This window comes from Lichenostomus cassidix, chromosome 3 (assembly GCF_008360975.1).
Source record: "Lichenostomus cassidix isolate B80296 chromosome 3, HeHo_3.0, whole genome shotgun sequence".
In the NCBI taxonomy this organism is placed as follows: domain Eukaryota; kingdom Metazoa; phylum Chordata; class Aves; order Passeriformes; family Meliphagidae; genus Lichenostomus; species Lichenostomus cassidix.
In genome coordinates, this window is record NC_139483.1 from 73,301,236 (window position 1) to 73,326,938 (window position 25,703).

The 25,703-nt window shown below is 38.4% G+C and overlaps 1 protein-coding gene across 7 annotated transcripts in view; it reads right to left on the reverse strand.

Moving 5' to 3' along the window:
• The window catches only part of KLHL32 (kelch like family member 32), a 144,092-nt gene that overhangs the window by 14,808 nt on the left and 103,581 nt on the right, over positions 1 to 25,703 (reverse strand). For all 7 annotated transcript variants that reach the window (XM_085056302.1, XM_085056304.1, XM_085056299.1 and 4 more), the window contains 2 exons: positions 25,043 to 25,258; positions 2,561 to 3,287 (listed from right to left, as the gene is read on the reverse strand). In XM_085056302.1, the coding sequence (XP_084912428.1) occupies positions 2,561 to 3,287; positions 25,043 to 25,258 (943 nt within the window). The remainder of the gene's footprint in view (positions 1 to 2,560; positions 3,288 to 25,042; positions 25,259 to 25,703) is intronic.

The following is a 25,703-nucleotide window of genomic DNA, read 5'->3' on the forward strand; positions in this document are numbered from 1 at the left end:
CACCTCTCTGTACTATTCCCCTGCCCCTGAATGTACATGCACCATGAGCTACATTCTAGTCCTAAGCAATTAATTAATAATAGAAAGCTAGCTATAGTTATTACATCTCCATCTACTTTTCTTTTTAAAATAACTCTATTCAATACACAACCAGGTTTCAATCTGAGACTATGTAATTCAGATCGATACCTACTGAAGTGTAGCATAGTATGCTCTTGTACTTCATAATAACCTGTCAGAATTGAGCAACTCAAAACTTCTAAGCATTTTCTCTGAACCTATCAAAATACAACTGAAAAGCCCTGTCCACCTTATTCCACTGTTGGTAGCATTTTCAAATATAAATGGAACAATACTGATAAAATATTTTTTGTTGTTTTGCACAGTTTTAAAGAATTCATCCAATAGGCTTCCACTTATCTCTTCCACTGATTCTACAGCTCTGTTAGAGACATATCCTTGAACACAGTATCACACTGCACCATTTTATAAACACAAGTGGAATTTAAAGCAAAAGAGCATGCATGCATTTCACCCACATAACTAAGCACATAAATTAATCCTCAGTATAATTTCCCCTTTCCTAGCAAATCTGGAAAGACTAAATTCAATCAGTCACATATTTGACTTAGAAATCCCTATCAAATACTGTCTTGTGTTTTGATTTTGTTTTGTTGTTGGTTTTTTTCCATGAAATTAAGACAAAAAATATTACTTTTTTTCATTTACTCAAGAAAAGACCACACTGATGGATTTCTAGTGCACATTCAATGATTTTTTATGAGAATGCTTAACACCATTTTCTGATGGTGTTTTCATATAATAATTTTCATAATTTTCATATTCTTCATAAATACTGACAAATGTAAACCACGAGACAGGAAAAAAAACAGCAACCAAGACACAGCAGTAGTAACATCTGTGTACTTGAAGTGCCCACCACAGGCACACATCCCTCTCCACTAATAAAACAGGAAAGGTAGTGAATAAACAGGATGATGCTCTGAATACACCTGGCTGGTAGCCTAAAGCAGAAATCCTGTTCCTGTACTGTACCTGGTCTCACTTCAGGGTTCACAGAGCACAAACTCTACAAGACTCTTTAAATGATGGTCACTCAAGAAAGTGACCCAAAGTACCTGCCAGGGATCTTGGTGATTTTCTGTGTTCCGTCCTGCTTTTAATTCCTAAGTCACCATTCATGACTTTAGTGTATATATATTAAAATAGATGCCTGCTAATTCCCCTGCCAGTGCTTGGGAATCCATTCCCAAGAGGCACTTAATCCCTAGGGACAGAAAGGTACATCCACTACCCGAATGACACACTTTGAGAAGCACAGCCAAGGCCTAAGTAGCTAACTTAATCTTCCATTCGTATTCCACCTTTTTACCAGAGGCATTCCAGACCATATTAAAATCCCCAGAGGGTATCTATGGTGAAGATGCCAATCACTGAACAATTACCTCAAGGGCTGGCCCCATTTACTCATTAGCTTCCTTAATAAATATTGTAACTATATAACCTTCCGTGGCACATTTCTTAGTAAAACAGGAATATTTTTCGGTCAAATCTTCTGTAGACAGCATCGACCATATTCTAAAGTAACTAATACCAGAAAAGTCTTACAAAAACTGAGGAAACTATGTCCCCCATCAATGTAACACAACCATGTAACATGTAGCATAAAAATGAAAGACTTAGTTGCAAATGATACCTTATTTAAGGATTGTAAGGCCTGTACATTCATCTGTCTGTGCCGTAAAGCTATGATAACATCCAGACAGTCTTGTGCAGTTGTTATGGGCAGAGCCATGGATGAGTTTTTAAAAAGGTCACCTTGGTCTGATACAAAGTCCTCAAGAGCAAGTGGGAGCAAATCATACATCTGCCTTCAAGCCCTCAAACAATACAAGCCAGCAAGAACTTAATTTTTTATTTCATCATCAGGAATAAATTAACCACAGAATTATAGAATATGCTGAGTTGGAAGGAACCCACAGGATCATCACAGTCCAACTCCAGGCCCTGCACAGGCTCAGGGATCACACCATCCATCAGAGAACAGTGTCCAAATACTTTGTGAACTCTGTCAGGCTGGTGCTGTGACTATCTCCCTGGGGAGGCTGTTCCAGTGCCCAATCAACCTGTGGGTGAAGAAACTTTTCCTGATATCCAACCTACACCTCCCCTGACACAACTTCAGGCCATTCCCTTGGGTCCTGTTACTGCCAAAAGTACCAGATCATATTACAGAAACAATGTCTTTCTTTGTTTTTAGGAAGCACACAGAATTTATCATTGGAAATTTGTCCAAAAGTGCATTATCATTCCAGTTCCCTGTGATTTATGAATGGCAACTGGAGATAGCACATATGATATCAGCAGCTCTGAGTGAAATGTATAAGGTGCATTATGCTCCTATACTTCTAATGAGGCTTCAATTCTTTGTCCTCTCCTAAGAGAAAAGTTATCATGACATACGAACCGAAGAAGATTTATTACTTTAATTCAAGACAGTATTTTGTTAGTACCTCAAACTGTGTGAAACGTTTTCTACCTGATATCCAAAGAAGACCATCCACCACATATCCCGCGTGGCACGAGAGCGACCGATCAAAGGACTGTACAAAGGTCCACTTGTTCTTCTTGGGGCAGTAGCGTTCAACTGTGGGCAACACTTGGCGTAATTCATTTCTGCCCCCCACAGCATAGAGGTACTCATCCACGGCTCCCAGCACAAAGTGTTCCCGGCAGTTCTTCATCGGAGCTATCTCCGCCCAGGAGTTGGTGCGGGGGTCGTACCGGCACACAGTCCTCACGGCACACGTGCGCCCTGTGGAGTGCTCTGCCTCTCCACCAGCTACAAAAAGGAAGTCTCCCATGACAGCAACGCAGTGGTGGCTCCTCCCCACAGGCATAGGCGCCAGCTCGCTCCAGTTAGCAATCCCTGCGATATGAACGTTCTCCTGGTCTACTGGATTGAAGTATCGCAATTCCTTCACTTTACAGACTTCTCGTTTTTTCCCACCAATAATGTACAGAGTGTCTGACTGGAAGCGAGGCTTTGTCCTTGCGGTTTGCCAAACTGGCTGTGCATAGACGCTCTGGTGGTAAGCCAAGGCCTCATTAATGAGCGCTGTGGCAGTTTCACTGGCTTGGACAAGAGGATGAGTAAGAGCTACAGTGTGCAGTGTATCCACATCCATAAGGCCAAAGCGAACGTACTGGAGGAGTTCATCCAGGTACTGGTAGCGGCAGTTGTGCTCCAACCACCTCACAGCCAGCTGAAATTGGGAGGACGGAAGCAAAAAACAAGACAGATGTTATTTGCGTACAATTCTGTCAAAATCTGGTATTTGAAAACTGCTTGCATTCCAAGAGCAGATATGTATTTGCCTCAGTCATGGTATCTATCCACCTAAAAAGCATCTATGAAGCCTATTAGTCCAAAATAAAAAGATACCTATTAAAACTCTACTCACAGTGTGTATACAAAAGCACTGCATTGCACCAGCTCCCCTAAACAATTTCCACAGCATAATCAGTGACTATGGAATACTCTCATTGTACGATATGTTAGTGTTGCTGGAGACCACACTATCACTGAAACAAGCTGCTGGAAAAATAATATAAATGTAGGGGCTATGGGGTCACTGGATACCATAGGTACACTAGAAAGTAGACTAATGTCAGAAGATTAGAAAGAAAAGCCTTTTCTGCCCTCCATATTTCATCCTATTTATGACAAAATATTGAAGAAATATAACACAATACATACTGAATCTTCAGTATTGTTTTTCTTCTTCATTTATTTTATTCATGAAGTGGAGAAAGGTGTAAGGGGACAAAAAATTAAATCAGAGAAGAGAGAAGCACAGAAGAGGCTCTGCTAGTTTGGGGCAGACAGAAAACAAGGAAAACTCAGACTGTTCAGCAATTGCAGCTAGTATCAACATCCAAAATTAAACATAGCATACAAATCACATAAAGCTTATTGGATCCAACTGGTCCTAAAAAGAGGCTAATAAGGGCCTAAACCCTTTCAAGAATTGTTGTATAAGTTATTCTTGAAAACCTCCAGTAATGAAGATAGCAAAACTTCCTCAGGAAAACCATTCCTATGCTCTGATATCTTCTCAGACAGATTTTCCTCTTACATATGCAGAAGCTCTAAACCCTTAAACTCATTTCCCACCTTTGCGTTTATATTCCAGAGCAACCCTTGAAACTGAATCATCCATACAAGATGACAAACATTTTGCTACCTTCTTTTTCTTCTCCACCTCAGATGCATTTTAATATTGGTGTGAGTTTCCTCTTCAGTGAATGAAAAAAGTAATTCAATGCATCTTAGGTCATATTTTCTAAACCTCTGTTGCTTGGCTCACAGTTCTCTGTTAATGAAATATTTAATATTTGCTGTTGAAAACTGGACATAATCTTTCTCTTAAGGGTGTAGTAGTAGTGAATAGTTGGAAGAATCTCTTTGATTGTAATAATCTATGCCATTTGGGCTTGCACATACCACATAAGACTGTCACTGCACTATGATGTTGCTGTTCCATGTTTAAGCTTATGACTAAGTACTATTTTCACCTCTTGTTTTGGTTGTTTGTTTCTGGGGGGTTTTTTTCTGCAGAACTTCCACAGAGTGTCATGCTTTCTCTGTGATTACCAAACTCTCTACTATTACTTTAGGCCACTGCTCCAGTCAAGGTTATTTTCAATCCCAATTATATTTTCCAAAGTGCTTGAAAACCATTTCACCATCTTATTTTCTGAAAACATAAATCCCTTATTATTCTTTCATCCAAGTCTTTATCAAAGGCATTGACTAGTTCTGGATAAGGACAGATTCCTCTGCTTGATACTTCAAATCATCTTGACACAAGCAAAACTTGTGTAGCGGGTGTTTCTAACAAGCTGCATGCTAAAAGAGTTTTCAGCTAAATCTTACTGCCTGTACTGCTATTGGGAATGTCACATAAAGAAGCTGAAAATAAAGGCTTCTCTTATTCATGGCTTTCATATATGATGTATTAAATTTATTACTGCTTCTGTATTCTGTCAGAGAGGGAAGATGACAAACCAAAATCACCTTCGTATTAAGATTAATTTGAAACACATTTTCTTCACTGTGAATCCCTGCGAAACAAATAATCAATGGAGGGCATCAAAAATGCAACAGTAGTTCCATCAGTTAAATGCTGTATTGAGTTTCAAATACATGCATTAGCTATATGTATTTTGACTTGCTAGTAAAAAAGGCATCATTCAAATATATTTGAAAATGTTTATGGACTTGAAATTATTGCGCTTTATAGTCATGTATTCTAAATCCACTAAACGCCCGTGTCAGATGCCTCCTACTGAGTTGTATTAGGCAACTTCCTATTCCATGTCTTTGGCCATATGAACGATTCCAGAAAGGCACTTAGCTCTCATCATTCAGGCACTTGAACTTCAAGTGAAATTCAGGCTATCTTCAGCATACATATCAACTGAATGATGTGTGGGTTGCTATATTGAGATAGAAGAATTTACAAAACTGGAGTTCTTATCTGTCAGCACTTGCATCCGACAGATTAGTTACTTTTGGAACTGGAAGTTCATGCCTTTGCTCACATCTAAAATGGCATCACAGAGGTATCACTTGGGCTACAATGACAGATGTTACAGACACTTTAAAAACATGCACTAATGTAAACCAGGACTTGGTAACCATAAGACTTTTAGAGGAAGTTTAATATTAATGCCTTATTAATATCTTAGAACTTCATCCATCTGCTTTCCTTTACTGCCCTCCCTTTGGTCCCCAATAAATACTGTATAAACACACGAGCAACACCACATACATTCATAACTTCAAAGACATGGTACCTGAATTCATTTCTGCATATGGGATGTGTGATGATCTGCACAGAAGGCATGGACATCTCCGTTACAATACATTTTCTCTGCTGTAGAAGGTTGGCACATGCAATTTGGTTCATACTGAGTTAGGTCTGTACTGAGAATAGTCCTGGAGTCGTAAAAAATGTTTCACTGAAATCACTAATGTTTAACTTTTCTCTGAAGTCACAGAATTTCTAAACCACCACAGCGATGATTGCAAAGTGATACAAAGATTCTGCTGCCACTCATATGAGATGTACAATCTATTCTGGGTCTCAAAGCAAAAATTTTCTATACGTTCCACACTATTTTATCCCATCTCATCTGTCCTGCATCTTTTTTATGAAAACCTTTGAATCTTTTCAAATTAAGTTTATTCCAATCTGCTTGGGATTCTTTACATGCTGGACCTCAAGGTATCCTTGGCCTATGCTATTTCCACCTTTCCCCTCTGACAAGCAGCTGCAACAGCTGTGGGGAGGGCAAGGTGAATCCCAGACTGTCTCTTGTGGAGGTTGCTACTGACTCTTACCAGACTCCAAGTCTGAGGTCAATTTGCAGTGGAAGACTGCATTTTACTGTATGGGTTTAGAAGGCAGGGTAAGAACCCTGCATACCACCTGGATGGTCTGTAGGCATTTGACAGAATGCAGAGAAGCTTTACTGAGTCTTAGGGAGGCAACTGAGGTCTATGAATCTCAATGTGTTTAGAAGTTCCTGTCCAAATCAACTCATGCTACTGTTTGAACATAATTTGACTGCAAGGCCCTGTGGGATCCATACCTAACCTCTGACCCTCCAAGGCAGAGAAAAGGCCGTAAGAGCTAAAAGCTGTATTGCTTTTATCTCCTTGTGTTGCTATTTGTGACAATAACTGTTATGCCATTTTTAAATTCATTTTGGGTCACTAAAAAACTGATAGGAATTTAACTGACAAATGCAGGCATCTATATTTATATTTACAGAATACAGGACCAAATCCTAAATTGTCACACAAGGCTAAGAAACAGGTCATCTGGTTTCAGGAATACTCACAAACTGAGCCTTAGACTTCTACACTGGTTTTACAGCACACTGTTACCATGTTCTCCAGCACAACTTGGTATCTCACACTATGGAGGCATGGCAGAAAACTGAGTTTCGGTAAACCTATATTCTAGTCATTGGATGGTTTGGCAGCCACTGGAAGGCTGAAAAAGTTCAAAAAAAAGAAAACTGAATTCCCAAACAAATCTTTCATTTGTAGTGAAGAAGTCACTGATGGAGACTGTAACACAGTTCTAACTTTCCCTTCAGTGCAAAGGAGGCAAATATAACTCTCATCAACATATGGCAGACAGAAACTTCCATGCACGACACCAGCAAACAACTGTATATTTATCAACACAATTTCTAACACTTTTAACCCAAAAACCTGGTGCCTACATAGAACCTCCAAAATCCACCACATCTACACACTAATTATGGTGCCTATGTTTTCGCCTCTCTGGCAGTAACAATTAGCAACTATAATCAGTATTGGCAAAATAAACTCAAAGCCATTACAGACTTTATGATGCTGCAAGAAAAGACATTCTGGCTTCGCTAAGGAAATACCAATAGCACTTTAAATTACAACTGTGTTTAAAATGCTAACAAGCAAGCAAGCAAGCAAAAGAAAAACATCCACAATTTTGAGGTTTAAAATATTTGTATCAGTGCTAAATAATTTACAAAAATAGGGAAAGACTCCTACTCCTACTGCCATATAGGCAAATTCTGTTTAAATTGCTAGAAGCTTCGTTTCTATTAATTTTAATGTATGAGTTTGTGAGTAAAGGAAGCTACAGCCTAGTGCCTATATCAACTTTAATAAATAATATATTTTGCCATATTCATCTTCTAAACTAAGTAAATGACAAAAGCAGACCCTCAGAAGGACAGGATTTTCAAACCAGATTAATTCTCTTATTCTAATGCCTTAACCCAAAGGATTTTTCTTCTCCAAGGTTACCTTATGTGATTTAGCAATGGAGTGCACTCTCAAAACAGCAGAAAAGAGATGGAAAAATATGTTGTAGCACAGTTGGAGCACACATCAAAGTGCATCTGCATGTTGGATAGCGATTTCATTGTTTTTCCAACACCTGCTTCTGCTTCCAGCACAATGCTTCAACAGTCCAAGTCACACAGGCTTGGAGCTCAGTCTTTCCGTCCCTGCTGTTAATGGTGTACACAGCACACACATCCCACAGCCAGAGAGGCCACAGAGGCAGAGGAGGTTAAAGCTGAATTAGGAATTTCACTCCTGTTGAAGATAACCCTGCAAGAAGTAGTTACCTGGTCCTTTGGGCTGCCAGCTACCTCAGGGAGCAAGAGAGGCCATCATGCCTGTGCCTTGCCTGTTCAGCATCCTGCTGCAATCTTTTTCAAGCCACTCTGCTGGGAAATGTGCCAGACCTGCCCTTGACATCACACCAAGCTTTCTCACCAGAAAAGCCAAGCTACTTCATGAGAGCAAAAAGCTTGACATACTCATATTTATTAGACTCAGGCTCACTTACAGAAGCCACTTTAAGTCACAAAGTCAGTGTCAGGGAAAGTTTCTGTTGACAGGGCTCCAGGAAAAAAGTAACTTTTCTAAGCCTGGGCTCTGTGAGAGGCAGGGGCCACAGGAACTCTATTAGAGTCATCCTGGCCTGCTCTTTACTTGATGTATTCATGCTGGAGCCCAATGGACTGAAAATACGCTACTTTATATCATCCAAGGTGTCTAGTAAATGAGATGAAGTGACAGCAGTGGAAAAAAGTGAGGGGGTAGGAGCACTGGGTTTTTGTGTTTCGTTTCTTTTAGCAACAACAAATAAAAGGAAACAAATTTTCTAAGGTCTTAAAATAGTGAGTTCACTCTGTTTCATTAAAATAAATGCAAATCTTAATTATAATAACCTAGTGAATGTTCTCGTTTTAGAAGAAAACAAAATTTTAAATATGGAAACAAAAGTGGAAAGATTTACTTTCCTGGACTGAGGTCAGATATCTGCAACACAAATGACCCAGTTCGTGCATGACAATCTGATAATGACATACCAGAGGATGAGAAAGAACTATAAATCTCACCTGAACAGCTCTGTTTCTTAACAGGAACAAAAATTTTGGCCAGAAAGAAAAATCAAGTTAATATCTTTGTATCCTTAGCATATTGGACAGTGCTATAGACCTGTTTCTATTGATTTCTGAAGCCAAAAAAAGTCATGAAAGCAGCACAATTACTACAGCAATCACCTTAAAGCACCACCAAGGGAACTCCAAAAAGCAAAACTTGGACTTTACTAGTTTGGTCTTTGAAACACTAAAAATATATATTTTGGCTGTAAATTCGCACATAATTTTGCCTTTTATTGGATTTTATCTAACTCAGCAAGCCTGAGGTGTTGCAGACTGGGACTTCCTGTCTCAAAACTACATTTCAATGGGCAATTGTCAGCTCTTCAAATTTCAAGTACAGGAACAGAATCTATGGATAAACCAGGACATTTATTAAAGCTCTGATACAAAGTCCACTGAGGGCTTTGAAGGAACTTTCACCTAACCTAAAAGGGACAGGGATTTCCAAAGGGCCTGAATTTGGATCTCTAAAGGGTCTCAAGCACTCCTCTCTCTCTCTAGACACTACAAAGGACAAAACCCAGGGGGTTGAGGATATTCATTTAGGCATTTTATTTAAGTAAGATGAACTAAATTGGTCTGTATCATCCATTTAGGAAGAAAAATATAAGAATTGTTACTGAGAAAAGAAATCTCACCACACAACAAAACACACAGATATAATTTTTCAAAGCCATGAGTTACATATGAATATTTTTAGAAGTAGTAACCACACAGCACAGCCTCCAGACTCACTCTGAAATTTTATCAATCAGGTACTATCTTACAGCTGTGGACAGCATGGAAAATTAGTGTCTCCAGCCTAGATGCAAGAGAGCCTTAGAGATAGAAATCTTTTTCTTCTTTTTATTTTGAATTTAAAATGTGCATAAAAATAAGACTCTAATGAGCTGCATGTGGAACAATCAAAATTATGAGGTATTTGCATTTCTTTTGCACCTTGAGCTGAACTACAAAATTATGCATATGATTCTCTCAATCTGAACAGTGGAAATATTAATAATCTATGAATCAGCAATGAAATGCCTTTTGCCCCTGAACCCTGAAAAGAGAGACTTTCTAACTCAAAAAAGTTGCAGTACAGTGACTGAGACCACATTTACAAGGCACTGAGCTGAGGCATATGTGTGTAGCCTGTGAAAATAAAGCTGTGCCATCCCCCACCCTCTTTACATAAAGACATATTTAAATTACCTGTTTGTCAGTTTTACAAATGTGTGTCTACGTAAGTGTCCCCGTGTGGCGCTGCGTTACCAAGCAGGAATGCTTCCATTTGCACATTTGGATTCTACAATCAGAATTAAAATATTTGCTCTGTTCAGGGTGAGCTGATAAACAGGGATTTTAAATTTCCCCTTTTTTTTTTTTTTTTAAATGTGAAAAATGAAAGAAAAACGTTCCTCTAGATGTATTATGCCTTTGGGCTCCATGTGAGGGAAGCGAAAAAAGACAGAGAAAGCTACTGTGAAGGTCACAGAGTGAAAGAACTTCCTCAGGGCACAGAATAAATTAAATCCCAAGGAAAAAATAAAATGTGATTTCCAGAGTGTGAGGCACAAACTCAAAATGACAATGATTGACAGCCAAACTATATCCGTGCAATATCGAAGACTGCACGTTCTCATTTACCTCAGTGTAGCCAGCAAGCGCCCATTAAACATCCGTCTGATGCCCAAATTAACCTTCTTGGCAAACTGAAAGAGGCACAAACTATCATAATCAACCTTTCATTATCACAGCAGCCTCTAGTTAAAGGGTCAGAATAATTGTGCCATCAGAGCCCTGATTGTTTTCAATCAACAGACGACTGGAGTGACAGCTCAGTGATGGAGTAGTTTGATGAAACCGCACCAGGCCTAATCAGAGCAGATGAAAGGAAGGCATGATTGGTGCAAATGAACAGTCGTGCCTCTCTTTTTCATTTACAATCTGAAATTACTCTTAAATTTACAGGGTTTTTTCTCCCTTATGAGTACCTCTGAAAGAATGTTTGACTTATTATGGGTTCTGACAGTGCAGAGTTATAAAACACAGGTAGGGTTTTCAGCCCAGGCTTTAAGTGGGTATTCAGCATAATTTTAACAAATTCACTCTTGAAAAGCACAAAATGACTAAAGACTTCCAATGACCTAACCTTTCAGTGCTGTTTGATTAGCAGAACAATTTATCACAGCTCACATTCTTCATGATAAGAGAAGATTAAAAAAAATGGGCAGGGATCTCTTGCAAATGTTTTCTCTTAGCCAATATATTTATTGTATTATTGCTCTCCTGTTCTCTCTCTCTCACACACACACACAAAAGGAAAAAATAAAGAACACTGCATTAATAACCCTTTTCCTCTTTGAATGAATAATAGAATCCAAGCAAGGGTTTGTTTGGAGATGAAAGCAGAGACCAATTATCATGCCACTGACAGCATCAATATTTAGTTTTCTGGTGGGTTGGGCTGTTCATTCCCACATTTTAAAGGATAGAAAATTAATCAATCCCACTAGGTGTTTCTTATCTTACTCATCAGCACTGATTCAGAGTGTCTCACAAATGAACAGGGAAAATAAAATAACGGAAAAAATATAGGGGCTGTTTATGCAAAATTTGGAAAGAATGAAAGCTTCAGATTTCCTGCACCTCCTCAGCTAGGTTCACTTCCTCTCCAGACTCGCCCTGCTCCAGCCACATGGCTTCCCCTCCTCACAAGGCTGCTGTAAGGAAGGTGAGGTAAATAAAAATAATCTAATTGAACTGTACCTCTGGAAGAAGCAAGTATTTCCAAGTGGTGAGTGGTAAATCTTTTGTTCTGTAATCTTGGTCATCATCAGAAGTTCTCTAGTTTGTCAAGCATTACAAAATTCAAACCAATGTTTATGCCAGCATACCAAAACAAATAAAACAGAGCAGCCTAGAAGCCAAGATTAAGATTTGTCAGAAGGGGAGTGGACAGAGAAGTCTGATCCAAACACCAAAGGCTTTTAAGCAATTTTATGTCTTGTATCTCTTCTCACACTACAGAATGGAAGTTTTACTTCCTTGAAAGTTTAGAACTGTAAGAAGGACATTCACCTAAGTGGAAGTGTCCTCAGCAGAAGAAGCTGTGAGCAGGCTTGCACATCCTTACTGACACACAGAATGCCATTTACAATTATTGAAGTCTATTGTTGATGTAAGGAGGCTGAAAGGTTCTCTGGTCCTTTTTATTTGTATAGTGAGGAAAATCTTACTGCCTTCAGAGAGCATGAAGGCATCAAGCCAGCCCAAGTAAGATTTATTAACTCCAAGTCCTAGATAAAAGAAGCATGACCAAAGTTGCCCAGTCTGTCAGTGATTTGGCAAGAAGTAGTTCCCTGCAATGCTTCCACTCAGCTGACAGCTGAATTTAATATTTGAAATGGCAGGAAAGGTGAAACACCCAAACTTTTCCAAGTGTAAAGACACTGTTTGTGAAATATATACAGATAGTGAACTCTTGGGAATGAACCCAAAACCTTCCTCAGAAACCAGTGAAGAAGGGAAGTAAGAGTTTGGGAAGCTACCAACACGTGTTTGGTTGGATGTAGCAGAAAGAAGACTCCACAGCAAATGTTTCTCTACATAAATAGCAGTGTCTCACATTCACATTTCCCCACCACAAGGCATCACTGCACACATCCGAAGATCCTGTCATTCTGCTATTTGCTCCCAACTCCTACTCAGCCAACCCCAAACTAGTGCTAGATCTCTGCTTCAGCAGTGGCACTGGCATTGTGCACATGGGTGCCCCTGAAGTGCATTTCCAAACTGAAGACTGAGATTACAGCTGGCTAGAAAGACAAAATATGCATCCTTCCAGACACAAACATCTCACCTCACTGTGGTGCAGTCAGACCCTCAGCTTCACAGATGGACAGGGCTTGGAGGACCGAGGGATTGGCTCAGTCAATAAAGAGGGAAGCCAAATACAAATGAGTTGACTTCAGGAGATACATGGCCCAAAGGAAGGTTAGAGAACACCAAGGTTCATTACCTCTGGAGAGTGAAAGCACTTGCTAGAGATTATCCTCCTGACCTCTGATCAGGCTCCACAAAAGCTGCAGATGATTTGTCCAGAGTACTACTCAGAGAACTCTTGGTCTGCTAAATAAAAATGCTGTAACTCTTGGCTGGTTCGCTGGTTTGGAATTTATGTGATGACAAGACGACAACCTGCAACCTTCAGAACATGAGCCCTGCAGTCTGTAAGCCACTTTGCAAGAGGCAGAAATTTGACTTTGATCTTTCAGCTGAAAAACACTGCAGCAAGCAGAGGTATTGGTCAAAGTCTCTAGCACCAAATATGATGTATTTAATGATATTATGCTGTAATTAAAGCAGAGGTAGATAATGCAGCTGTATTAATAACAGACATTTATAAAAATTAATGGCATTAAAGTGAATCACAATGTATTAAAAATACTTCTCAATTTTTCTCAAGTGCTGATAAGATCTGTCCTCTTAAAGCATTTAAGCTGTAAAGCATCCATCACCAATTGCTGCTAGACAAAAATATTGTCCTGCACAGTCTTTCAACAGGTGCAAGGAGGATAACACAACCTCAATATCTCTGGCAGATTTCTTACCTCTTATTATACTCATAAGCAAACAGCTCCAGTAGTAATGATTTTAACACCCGTATTTCCATCTCAGAAATTTTTAATTATTGTTTCCACACAACATCCTTGTGAGAAAGAAAGAAATTCTTTATCCAAAGACAAACTCTTCACCAGCAAAGTACAGTCCCTTGCATTATCAGTTCAATGCTTTACTGCAAGCTTCCTTCTTCCCTGGTGCTACATAATTATAGTGGCCTTCTCAAAAGGGAACATCATTGTACGAAAAAAGCTTATGAAAAAGACAGTGTTAGTTTCATTTTTAATGCATGTGTTTCCTATGAAATACACAGAAAAAAATGACAGTTTTATAACAGTAAAGAATAGAATGTATGATTTCACTTCTTTTACACACTTCGTCAATTTCTCATATTTACTGGCAGTGAGAGTAAGAAGTTTACCTAGAAGACATTGACTAAACTCAGTGAAGACATTCCATCTTTTTAGACTTATAATAAAAGAACTATGATCACAAATCAACTTTACAAAATGCCAGCTGAACTACATTAATATATAACATTATATGTGGTAAGGAATCACATAAATGACTAATTTTAAAGCTAAGAGTTGCTATAATAGAAAAACTGAACTTCTCATCTACTGGAGCTCAAAGTGAAGTAAGGTACAGACAGAAGGTAAACTCTCAGCTGTTGTAAATTATTGCAGCTCATGAAAGCTTGCCATTTTACACCTTCTGGGGAATCTGAACTTCAAAATTATACAGCACTTTCCTTCCAAGTATCTAAAAGCAATTTATAAGCAGTAAAACTCAGGCTTCCCTGAGAGAAGTTCACCTTTCAACCACTTTCTCTAAATGGGAACTAAAAGAAAAATTAGGTGTCTCAATCTTCTGTCCCCTCTGTCTGTCCAACTGAGTGTCCTTATTCCACTACAAAAAATCCCGTGGAAATTTTGGTGCTCATGCCACAGAACAAAGTCTGGTGAGATGCTGGTATCTGAAACTGAGGACGAAACACTTCCCTAAGTATCATCTGTCAAAAGTACTTGAGACATTTTTGCAGCTGAAAAGTGCATCTCCACACAGGCAATAAACATTACATCCTTTCTTACCCTTGGAGCAGCAAAGACAAAACTATCCCATAGTGTACTTCAAGAGAACTCTGCTCTTGTGGAATCAGACCCTCAAACCATGGACGAGTTTTCTCTATAGTCATTTGGAGGTTCTCGACCAAGGCAGATCTATAAATGTGCTTCTTGCACCTAAGTGGTTCTTACACTATGATAAAAGGGGAAGCAAGGCCCAGTGCAACCCCTCTCGATGACACTCCACATATACAAGTGTGTTTAAAAGCTGTATGAGCTTGTGTGTAGCTCCTACTGTAACAGGCTTTACTGCTACCCCACTACACACAGCCACTCTGTTTTCTTGTGCACTGCAATGACTGCCACCCATGGGAGTCTACACACATAAAATAAATGAGCTGGGAATGATCACACTGGAAAGGCTCTACTTACTCCTGCAATCAAGGCAGATTTTGTTTTAACAAGATGATCAAAAAGGAGTGTGGAGGGTGACAAAGCAAAGAAAATAAAACCAAATCCAAAACATAGCATCCAGAGACACAATCTCACTTTTTTCCTTTGAAACAAGTCCAGCCATAGAGAGCTGGAAATGAGAAGGAAATCTCCTCATCATAAACACTCCTAAAATGTAGCCTCATAGGTCCCTAAAACCTGCCTCTCTTTAATAACTGGGTCAAATGGCAAGAAGCTCTGAGGTAAAAACTTCTTGCCACCTATTTTCAAATGCATCATAAAATACTCAAGTTTGAATTCTCCATCACTTGTTGTGATGGCAGAACCAACATTTCTTGGTGCTTTATATCTGGTAAGTTTTCCTAAAGCTGCAAAGAACAGAAGCTTATCCCTTCATAAACACAGCTGTTTAACTAGGACTCTTAACTGTGATTTGATTTCAGTTTAAGGAGATTAGGGTTTATGATAGCATTTGTCTTTTCTGAAACAGGGTAAGGACAGAGAACATGGGAGGTGGGAAAGGACCATACCTCCCTCCAGCAGCCATCATTTCAAAACCTAGAATTGCTCATTTTTATTTTTAGAGAAAACATTCAGGCTGACATCAAATGCATTGAAACTTTACACAGCCACATATAGCACTAGAATAAGTTGCTGGTACATAATTAATAAGTGGAAATTTTTCACCATCTGATACACACTGTTTTTATTGTTATCCCTCTTGTTATTTTTCCTTCTGAAATATATTTTAGAAGTATAGCAGCTCACTACAGAGACAAGAACCTACAAGCTTTCATCAGTAAAAATTGTTAGAAAATGAAATAGGCACAAAATTCTACAAAAATGCAATTCAGCTCTGTGAAAATTAGTCTAAATGGTTCGTGAATGTAAAAGGATTCCTATTCCTTTCTTCCCTATTGTTAGGGTATAATTTTCTAGGGATTTAATAGGCAAATCCAACAAATCACATAAAAATGTATCATTTTCCATAATAATCTTTACAACAGCTATACAGGACTTGTATGTCATTAATGTCTTTGGTCACACACAAAAACGTACTTCGAAGGATATGCTCTCTTAGCTGGTTTATAAAAACGCATGCTTTCAACACGCTGTGGTACTACAAAACTACAACCATCAAATTTTCCAACCAAAATTACAGAATGTTTTGGGTTGGAAGAGACCTTAAAGATCACCTAGTTCCAACTCCCTGTCATGGACAGTGTCCATTAGACCAGGATGCTCAAAGCCCCATCCAACCTGGCCTTGAACACTTCCAGGGATTCAGCATCCACAACTTCTCTGGACAATCTGTTCCAGTGCCTTACCTACCTCACAATAAATAATTTCTTCTGTATATCTAATCAAACCTACCCTTTGTTCAGTTTAAAGCCATTTCCCCCTGTCCTGTCACTACATGTCTTTGCAAAAAGTCTCTCTCCATCTTTCCTGTAGGCCCTCTTAGATACTGAAAGACTGCTATAAGGTCTTCCCAAAGCTTTCTCTTCTCCAGGCTGAAAAATCCCCACTCAGTCAATTTTATTGACTTTGCTTTAATGCTCACAATGGGCTTCAGATTATCTCACTGCTTAAAAATGAGTCCTGCATTAATTTTTCAAAATCAACTAATTGTTCTAAGAAAGCTATTTCTTTTAAAAAGTGACTTAAACACTTAGAACCACATTTGTAATTGCATTTGAGATCGCAAACATATCTAATGAATTGGGAATGTCAGAGCTTCTCCACTACCAGATTAAAACAAATACAAATTTATTATTTAAACTGACTAAATAATACCTGAAGCAAACTAAAACACCTGCAACTGCTAGAAGATAAACCTCATAAAATTACAACGCATGCAGTTTCTCACAAAGGTTAAAACAGGCTCCACCCTAAAGGAGCACTTTGAAAGCTCTTCAGCACAGATTTTCACTTCAGAGACTGTGATCTTTCGATCTGTCATTACTATCCCACATAGACCTCTAGCTTGGAAGCTACTTAATACTAAAGCTTCTTAAGATCTTTTTGACAACTGCATTTGTTGTAATTTCTTCCATTTTTCCCTGGCACAAGGGAGTCCAAAGTGATCAAAGGAGAATAAGGAACCCTTTGTCACAATGCAAGGAAACCCCCAGCTTTGCAGCTCACTTGCACATCTGGAAGTTGCCAAGGGTGTCCCAGTTGGAGCAAGCAAAGATGCGCAGGAGTGCCACTGCTTTTCTATCTCCTTGCCTCCTCACCCTCCTGGAGCCACCAGTGTCCTGACCCTGGGGCAGGAGTGAGTGACAGCATGGGGCAACAGCTAAAGAGGTCTCAGCAGTCATGCTGAACTAACACACTTTTTAGCAGGTCTAGATGTAAGAGTGCGACTTTACTACATCTAACTCCACACACTTTGGGTGCTTAACCCCAAAACTTGATTCTAGGTATCTTAACACATGGATGGCAATGTGTATGGTTTCAGAAAAACTGGAATTCAATTTTCTTCCACCATCTTCTTTCGTTTTGTGGTTACAAGTAAAAGTAAGGCTTCTATCAGTTCCCAAAGGAAAATTTGTTGAAATACGGAGCTGGGAATTCTCAGAAGAGTTTCTAATTTCCTCTCAGTTTCCACAAGCTTAAATCCACTGGAAAAAGTGTTAAACAGCCTTACCAAGATTTTGAAAGTGTAAAGATTATTAACATTTATATCCCTGAATGGAAGACATTAACTACAATAGTAAAAACAGACTACCATATTTGATCATCCGTGGTATGTGTGGGTTTTAGATTTTATCTTATTTTCTTTAACTTCAAAATTAATGTATATTTCCAACCACACCTGGCTTTCAAAACAACTTCAGTAACTTTTTTTTATGTAACCATATATGTCTGTATGTTAATACAGTTATACTTCAGTTAATCTCCAACAAATCTGAGCCACAAAGAGCATAACAGCCAACACAAACCCCAACACAACAGACAAATTCAAATGCAGAATGCAGTAACACAGAAAAAATCTTGTTGTGTGGACACCTCGTTGTCCTTTTCTGGCTGTCCTAGGTTGCAATACAGATGTATTCAGTATTCTATTACCACCAGCTGTGGGCTGTTAGCTGTTATCACCTGCTAATGACCCACCCCTGATAACAGACAATGGGCCTGCATGACTCATGGACTTATCCCATTGTGGATGCTCTGCCCAGGAGGGAGGAGCCAGGTGTTCCCACCTGGATATAACCTGGCCTTGGAACTGCCTGAGCTAGCCCTGTCTACTGGGTTCCCAGGGGACAAGAGCTACCACTGGACCTTCAGCTGGAGACTAGACCTTCACACGATCACCGCTTGAACTGAACTACTTCAGTTGGACTGCTACTACCACCCTAACAGGGTGTTAGGTTGTATCTGACTTTGTCAGTGCTTTTCCTTGTATTATTTCACTTATTTTTAATTTCAGTCTTGAGTTGTGATCTCCCACTGGTTTGTTTTCAAACCAATACACTGGCTTTCTAAATCAAAATCCACATCCACTCCTTAGCAGAAGAAGGGACCCAAATTCAAGTTTTCTGATTGGAACTGACATGTATCAAAAAGAAAATTAGAAGTCGCTCCTGACATAAACCCAGTTTTAATATAGAAAATTGCTTTCTATACTGTTAAACTTGATAAATAACAGTAACAATATTAGCTAACGTTGGAAAAACAGGAGTCTGAAACTTTTAAAAGTTCAGAACAAAAGCATATATAAAGTTCACAAGATATTACTGTAAAGGACAAGATTAAGAGCCCATTTGAATTAAGCCAAAGCAGACAAAGGGGAAAGGTGTTTCATAAAATAAGGGAACAGTGCCAATAGGGACAGCATTCATTTTCCATGAAAGCCAAAATGCCATTACTATTTCAAATGATACAGAAATTACATCAGGAAAGTAGCGTGTGACCTGAGCACATCAGCAGAACAGCGAGAAGTTCCACTTCCTACATCCACTGCTTGATCCACTGCATCCTGCATGGACCATGTCCAGTCTGCAGATCCAGTGGACATTGACCTCCTTGCAGATCTTGAGCCACAACTACCAGCTTGGCCAATATATAATGGATGTCCTACCAAGAATACTGCACATGCTCACACTTGTAAAAATTAACCTCACACAGTCAGGGGAGACTGTAAGAAATACACCACTGCATAAAGTCAATTCAGGTGAGATACCTATGTTTATGAGGAATAGAGTAAGGAAAAGGAAAACTCCAGCCTATCACAGGTCATGTTTTCATACTACTTTTATTTGAGGGTAACTGTGCTTTTGCTTGCAGCTAGTCATGATACACACAGTGCAACCAGTACATGTAGTACACTGGATACTGGGATTCACAGGTGGCTCTCTGGCACTTTTATGTAGACTATTCATGAAAAGGGTACAAAAAAGGAGGTAAAAGCACAGGAAAACATGCATGGGCAATATTTTATTTTTCCATTCAGCCTCACCAATTCACCTTAACTCTGATATGCATCAAGCCCCTTTTTTCTCTCCTATGTCTTTCTTGATGAGAGGCTGACAGCCACATTTTAGAGCGGTAGTTTTCTACTTAGGGTAAATACTCACCAGGAACAAGCATTAGACTAGACATTATTTCACTTATTGCCCAAGAGAGCACTTAAGCTTATTTCTTGAACAGTGAAAGGCTAATACACTGCTTAAACACAACACTGATTACTGAAATGCTTTCCTTCACTTATATTTTATGTTGTTACTTGTTTGGCAGTAGAACTTAAGTTCACATTTAGCAAAGCACTTGGGCCACATTTCATCGAAACATATATACCCCTGAGAAAAATGATTTTTGCTCTCTCCACATTAAAAATTTCTCTGCAATACCAAAAGATTGACAGTAAGAAAAAATCAAATACTGCTCTGAAGGAGTGGCAAACTTGTACCAGAACATGACAACCCGCTTTAGAAACTGCTGCTCTGCATAGGTAAATGTGTGCATCACTGGAGATGTATGGAAGATGTCATTGGACCTTTAATCAGCACAGAACGGTTCCATCATAACAAGCTGCCATAATGTGCACACCATAAAATTTCCAGCAGCACTGAACTGTGGGATTTTTCCTGAAGAATAATTTTGGCCCTCCACAGATGCAATCAGAAAATACAAAATGGAGCTCATGTGTAAAAAAAAAAAAATGCTGTTGAAAATAGGGCACAGAACAGGATAAACAGGACTGTAATAAGAAAACTTTGAACATTTACTGTTTTTATAAAAGATACATTAAAAACTCATATTGGCCTTTAACACTGCAGTCTTCCTGTCCTTTATTTTTCTATTTATTCAAGCAATGACACTTCTCTAATACAGAGAACAAACACTGTTTTTGCACATCCACAGGGATAAAATGAATAAGTAGCACTACACTTTCACACATGAAACACATACTTCATGAGCACAAGTTCAGAAGTTACACACAAGGAATTTAACAGGGCTGGAATATCTTACAAGAGATTAGCCCTGGGAAAAGGCACAACACATTTGCATGCTTTCAAGTTGAATAAACCACTCATGCAGTTTTATCTATGAATTTTTCCTAGATTGTTTGCTTATCAATTGATTACCAAGAAAGCAAGTTGCCTGGCAAAGAAAAAATAAAAAACACAGCAACAACAAACAACCAAAAAACCAAAAACCAAAACAACAAAAAACCCCAAACAAACAAAAACTCCACCCCCCCAAAACAAACAAACAAAACAAATTAAAAAAAGAAAACAAAGGCAAAACTTCTAACATTCGCTTCAAAAGAAATATTGACAAATACTAAAATTGATCTGCTCTTATTTTTAGCTGTTTAAAAATTATATATATCCTTTAACAACCTACTTAAAAAGCAGCAGAGATAGAAGAAGCTAATCTATACTGATCTCACACTAAGATTCTTTTCCAAACATGATCTGAGAGTTCACCTTGGATCAAGTGCCATATTTAATAGAGAACGATTTGACCAACCTACTGCAGGGAGACAGAATGATCCAGTAAATATTTCTACCTTAACTATTAGTATGATCTCTGAAATATGAGTATTAAAGCCTGATTAAGCCACTCAAGTTTCTAATAACAAACATAAGGTATAACTGTATCATAACTAAAGCCAATATTATTTTTTTACTTAAATCTTTGGCTTGCTTCCTACTTGCTAAGGTTCCAACAACAAGCCTTCTATCACTATATTTCTCTGACAACATGTTCCATCTTACAGGGTTGGTTACTTTTTCAATTATCAAGGGAAAGAATTCACCTGCTTTCTTGAAGTACAGACAATGAATCTTTCTTGTAATGGCCAATTATGAAAAGATTCACTTTTCATTTAATGATAAACTAGACATTTATGTCCTGGTCATGACTACTTCCTGTGGAAAAAAGAAGAGAGCTCCATAGGTCATGATGAAGAAGAAAAATATGAAAAAAATAGTTTCTCTTCCTCCACGTGCTTCAGGATTCTTCCTTTGCTTTCTTCTTTTTTTTTTTATTTAATCCTTTCTTTCATTTCACTGCCTTAATTTTACACACTTTTATGCAGCTGACAAATAACAATTTTCTCACATATAAAATAATATTTCATAATCTCACATGCTAATACAATGCAAAAACTCAACAAGAAAACAAATCTTTTGTCAACTAATAATCATTATTACTGGCTTGGCTTACCTAAAAAAACCCTTATCGTGGAGACTCATAAATTGCTTCGATTTCCCAGCCTACACAGGTGTTCTGGTGGGCTTTTTGTTTTTTATTTAAGAAATATATCACTATAGTCTTTGTTTATTGTCTCCATTTAAAATAAGACACATCAAGCCAAAGAGTCTGAAAAATCAACAGGAATTACTGTAGTACTCTACATTAATTCATATCCTAGCACACTTCCATTACTATTACTGTCTAACTTTCTAAAACTTGGTTTGTTCACAGTTATATTTCACCATACTCACTAGAACTGGCCAATTGTGAATGGGTAGCTTAAAAAATCTAAAGTATGACAGGTAAGAGGTGTAGTCACTTCAGCCTAAATCATATTCAAGCATCACGCTGTGTACACATTTTGATGCATTAAAATAACCACCTTAATCTTTATGTGCATTAGGATCAAATCACCCAGTGGACATTGGGAATTCAAACTGGTGGAAATAACTGTGCTCTGCAGACTGTGGCACCCCTTCCAGAGGTTCTCTGAGGGAAGCTTTAATTTGTGCTTAGGGCTTCATGGCAGCCCTACTAGCAAAGGTGCCTTGGGGACATGCTGAATTCATATTGCTGTGACATGCAGGCGTGTGTGTGTGCAGAGGCCACACTAGTCACAGGTAAGACAGATAAATCAAATGGTACCATCCCCCCATCAGCTTTTCTATTATCTGCCCCACTTTGTGCCAATTTCCTCCAGCTTCCCCAACACCTCTTGCTTTGCTGTTCTTCCTTAAGACATGGGATGGGGATTTGTCAAAGTCAATGAGCACTTTATTACAGTGAGAGTGCTCAGTAATGAACAATTCAGCAATTTAATGAGATTCTGTAGATCTGTCTCCAGCCTGTCCATCAAGTTTCACTTCTATAAAGCACCCTGACACTAATCCTCTGGCATACCCAATCTTCACCCTGGGCTGAATATTAGATTCTTCCATGGTATATTGCATTACCACTATAACCTTAGCAAAAATGATGAACTTAACTACACTTGAGGCAATATAGCTGGTCTGATTTGATTTTCTTCTATTGGGTTGACTATGAGGGAATTACTTATTTACTAAGATAAAGCAAAAAACCAGTTTCTTATTGCCTTCTCAATGCCCAAATTGGTAAATATTTATATGTGTCTTTTAATCCATTCTGGAGACCTGGAATATTTATAAATACATATTTATTCCTGGTTGCACAAACTGAATTAAAAAGATGCACGCACGTTTAGCCTGCAGCAGAAAACTAGTTTAAAAAAATTCTTCGGAACAGCATTAGTAACCTTTAGAGAGGCAATTATGATAACACTTAAATGGACAGTGTGGAGTTTGTTGTCACTCAGAAAGCAGCATATTACCTATAAGTATCTCTCCCCAGTATGACCCTGCAACAGAAACAAAGGCCTTGTCACATTTGTTTCATGAAGTGTTCATTGACTGGAGTGCACACAATTAAGGAAATTATTTCTGAGTCTTTCTTGCAGGACAGGACAGTGAGACAGGATTTAAAAACTCCCACTTTGCAAACATCATTACAGCAGGTTACAGAGGGCACATTACTTAGGATGTGCTTGCTCATTACTGAGTGAGTATTAAGTTATACTTGTGTGGCTTTCTACAGAAACTCTTCCAGCAAAAGTATACCCAAGCATGTAGCTAGGGGATTCCACTGATCCTGCAGAGAAACAATGATAAAACCCAATCAGCCAACCATCCATGCTCCATGCATAAACCTGTACATCAAAACTTGCTTCTGATAAAGGGAATATGGGCCAGGACTCCAGACTGGTGTGCCTTAAAAACCTAAACCAAACCCAACCCATCATCATGTATAGTGTACTGCAGGTTCTATTGTACAGGCATCCTCCACACACTAGGACAGGAAAAGGTCTAGTTTTATTTTGGTATTTACAGAAAATATCATCTTTGTAAAATAATCTAAAGCCTCAAAATATTGGAAACAAATATGCCTGTTACCATACTGAAGTGTTATGTTACATATTCATATTGGTTTTCAGGGATGAAGAACTTAACCTGATATTTTTATATCTTTAGGAATAAATATTTTATTCCCACATGACATTGTTCATCCACAGAACGTGAAGCACCCCACAGATGAATACACACTTTACACTTTGAGAAAACAATGGCTTCTAAATGGAAGTGTTTACATAGAATAATCCAAAAGATAAGTAGATAAGTAACAGGGGTTGAAATATAAGTCAGTCTTCTGAATCACAGTTTTCTCTGTTGGCCCAGTATAAACCACTTCCTGAAAGGAATGCACAATGTTTTTTCAGCAAGTTTCCTTCTACCTTGAAATACATGAAAATACTCTCTAAAACATGACAGCAAAGAAAGAAATATAAAGAAGTTTTTGGGTAGTCAATATTATAGAGATTTCCTTAGTAATTCCTTCCTTCCTTCCTTCTAGTGAATTTTTACAGACATATGATGGGAACAATTCCAAGGAGAGGTTTTGGTTTAATTTTTGTGTTTCTCTTAACCGACTATGTGTTTTTTTTCACATGAGGTTTCCTCCCAGCACATACACACTAAAGGTCACAACGTAATGCTTTTATCTTGTTAATACTTTATGGCTAGCAACTGGTCCTTTTCTAGATCCAGATTTTTTAAATGATCTCCAGCTTCTTGCCACAAACCTTCCACTGAAGCCTCCACTCATGTCAGAGCAGAGCTGCCTGTGTGATGATTCTCTCCTTTGCTTCAGGCAAAGTCAGCTGTGGTGGCCCAAACTATTTCAATGGCTATTGAAGTTATACAGCTAAATTTGTCTGAAGTGAATGAGAAAGACTGCAAAAGCAGGTTTGCCACCAGACTCATGGCACTAACTGCATCAGAGGCAATGATAATTGAGTTGCATAGATCAGCCATCTCTTCCCACCAAAAAAGTTGGATCCGGAGGAAAATCTCTGGCTGTATTTAAGCAGCATAAGTTAAGCAGCATGACAAATTTTTCTTTCAAACAAAGTAATTGCATTAACACAACACAACATTTTTAGAATTTCATTTAGGAATTTCCCTCAGTTGTTATTCACAGTTTTTGCTCAAGTGCTTATTCTCCCTCAAGATTGCTCCAGGGTTTCAAAACAACAGATTACTGCTATGGTTTATAGAGTATCACACATTCTGGTTGTTCCCCAATCTCCTTACCTGCCAGATTTGTTCTTCACTGAGTGAAGTGAGTCTATCGCTTTTAAAAACCTCTCGAAGGAGACAGTATGGGAGTGCCAGAACTTCTTCAGGATGACTCTTCAATAGCTCAGAGAGATGTTTTACTAAGAAGCCAATGACTGCATTCTCCAACAGAGTGAGGTTGAAGAGATCCGCAAGCTTATACAGGTCCAAGTAATTAAAACTATTTAATTCCTAAATGGATGAATCAAACAAAATACACGTCACAAAAAAAACCCCAAATGCAAAACAAAAAATATAAAAATCCATAGGTCTCAGATAATGAAAAAAGGTTATTCTTTTGGAGCTGTGAAAGGAAGGCAATATAACCTGAAGTTAATTAACACAGTCTCATTCAAAATGTATATGTAAGTGTTACCAGTGCATATGCAAATACATATGATAGAACTAATTTATATTGCTACTTCTAAGGCGTATATATATGCACAAAGCATCTGTAAGAAATATGGATTAGTACATAATATAATAAGCCAGCATAATTTACACTGTATGTCAAGAGCTCACAGGAGCTAACAAGTGGATTTAAAAAATGTATTTTTTAACTACAATGGTTTGTTACAAAGCAATTGTTTGTTCATTATTTACTGTTTTGATTGAACTAGAGCATCTGTGTAGCACA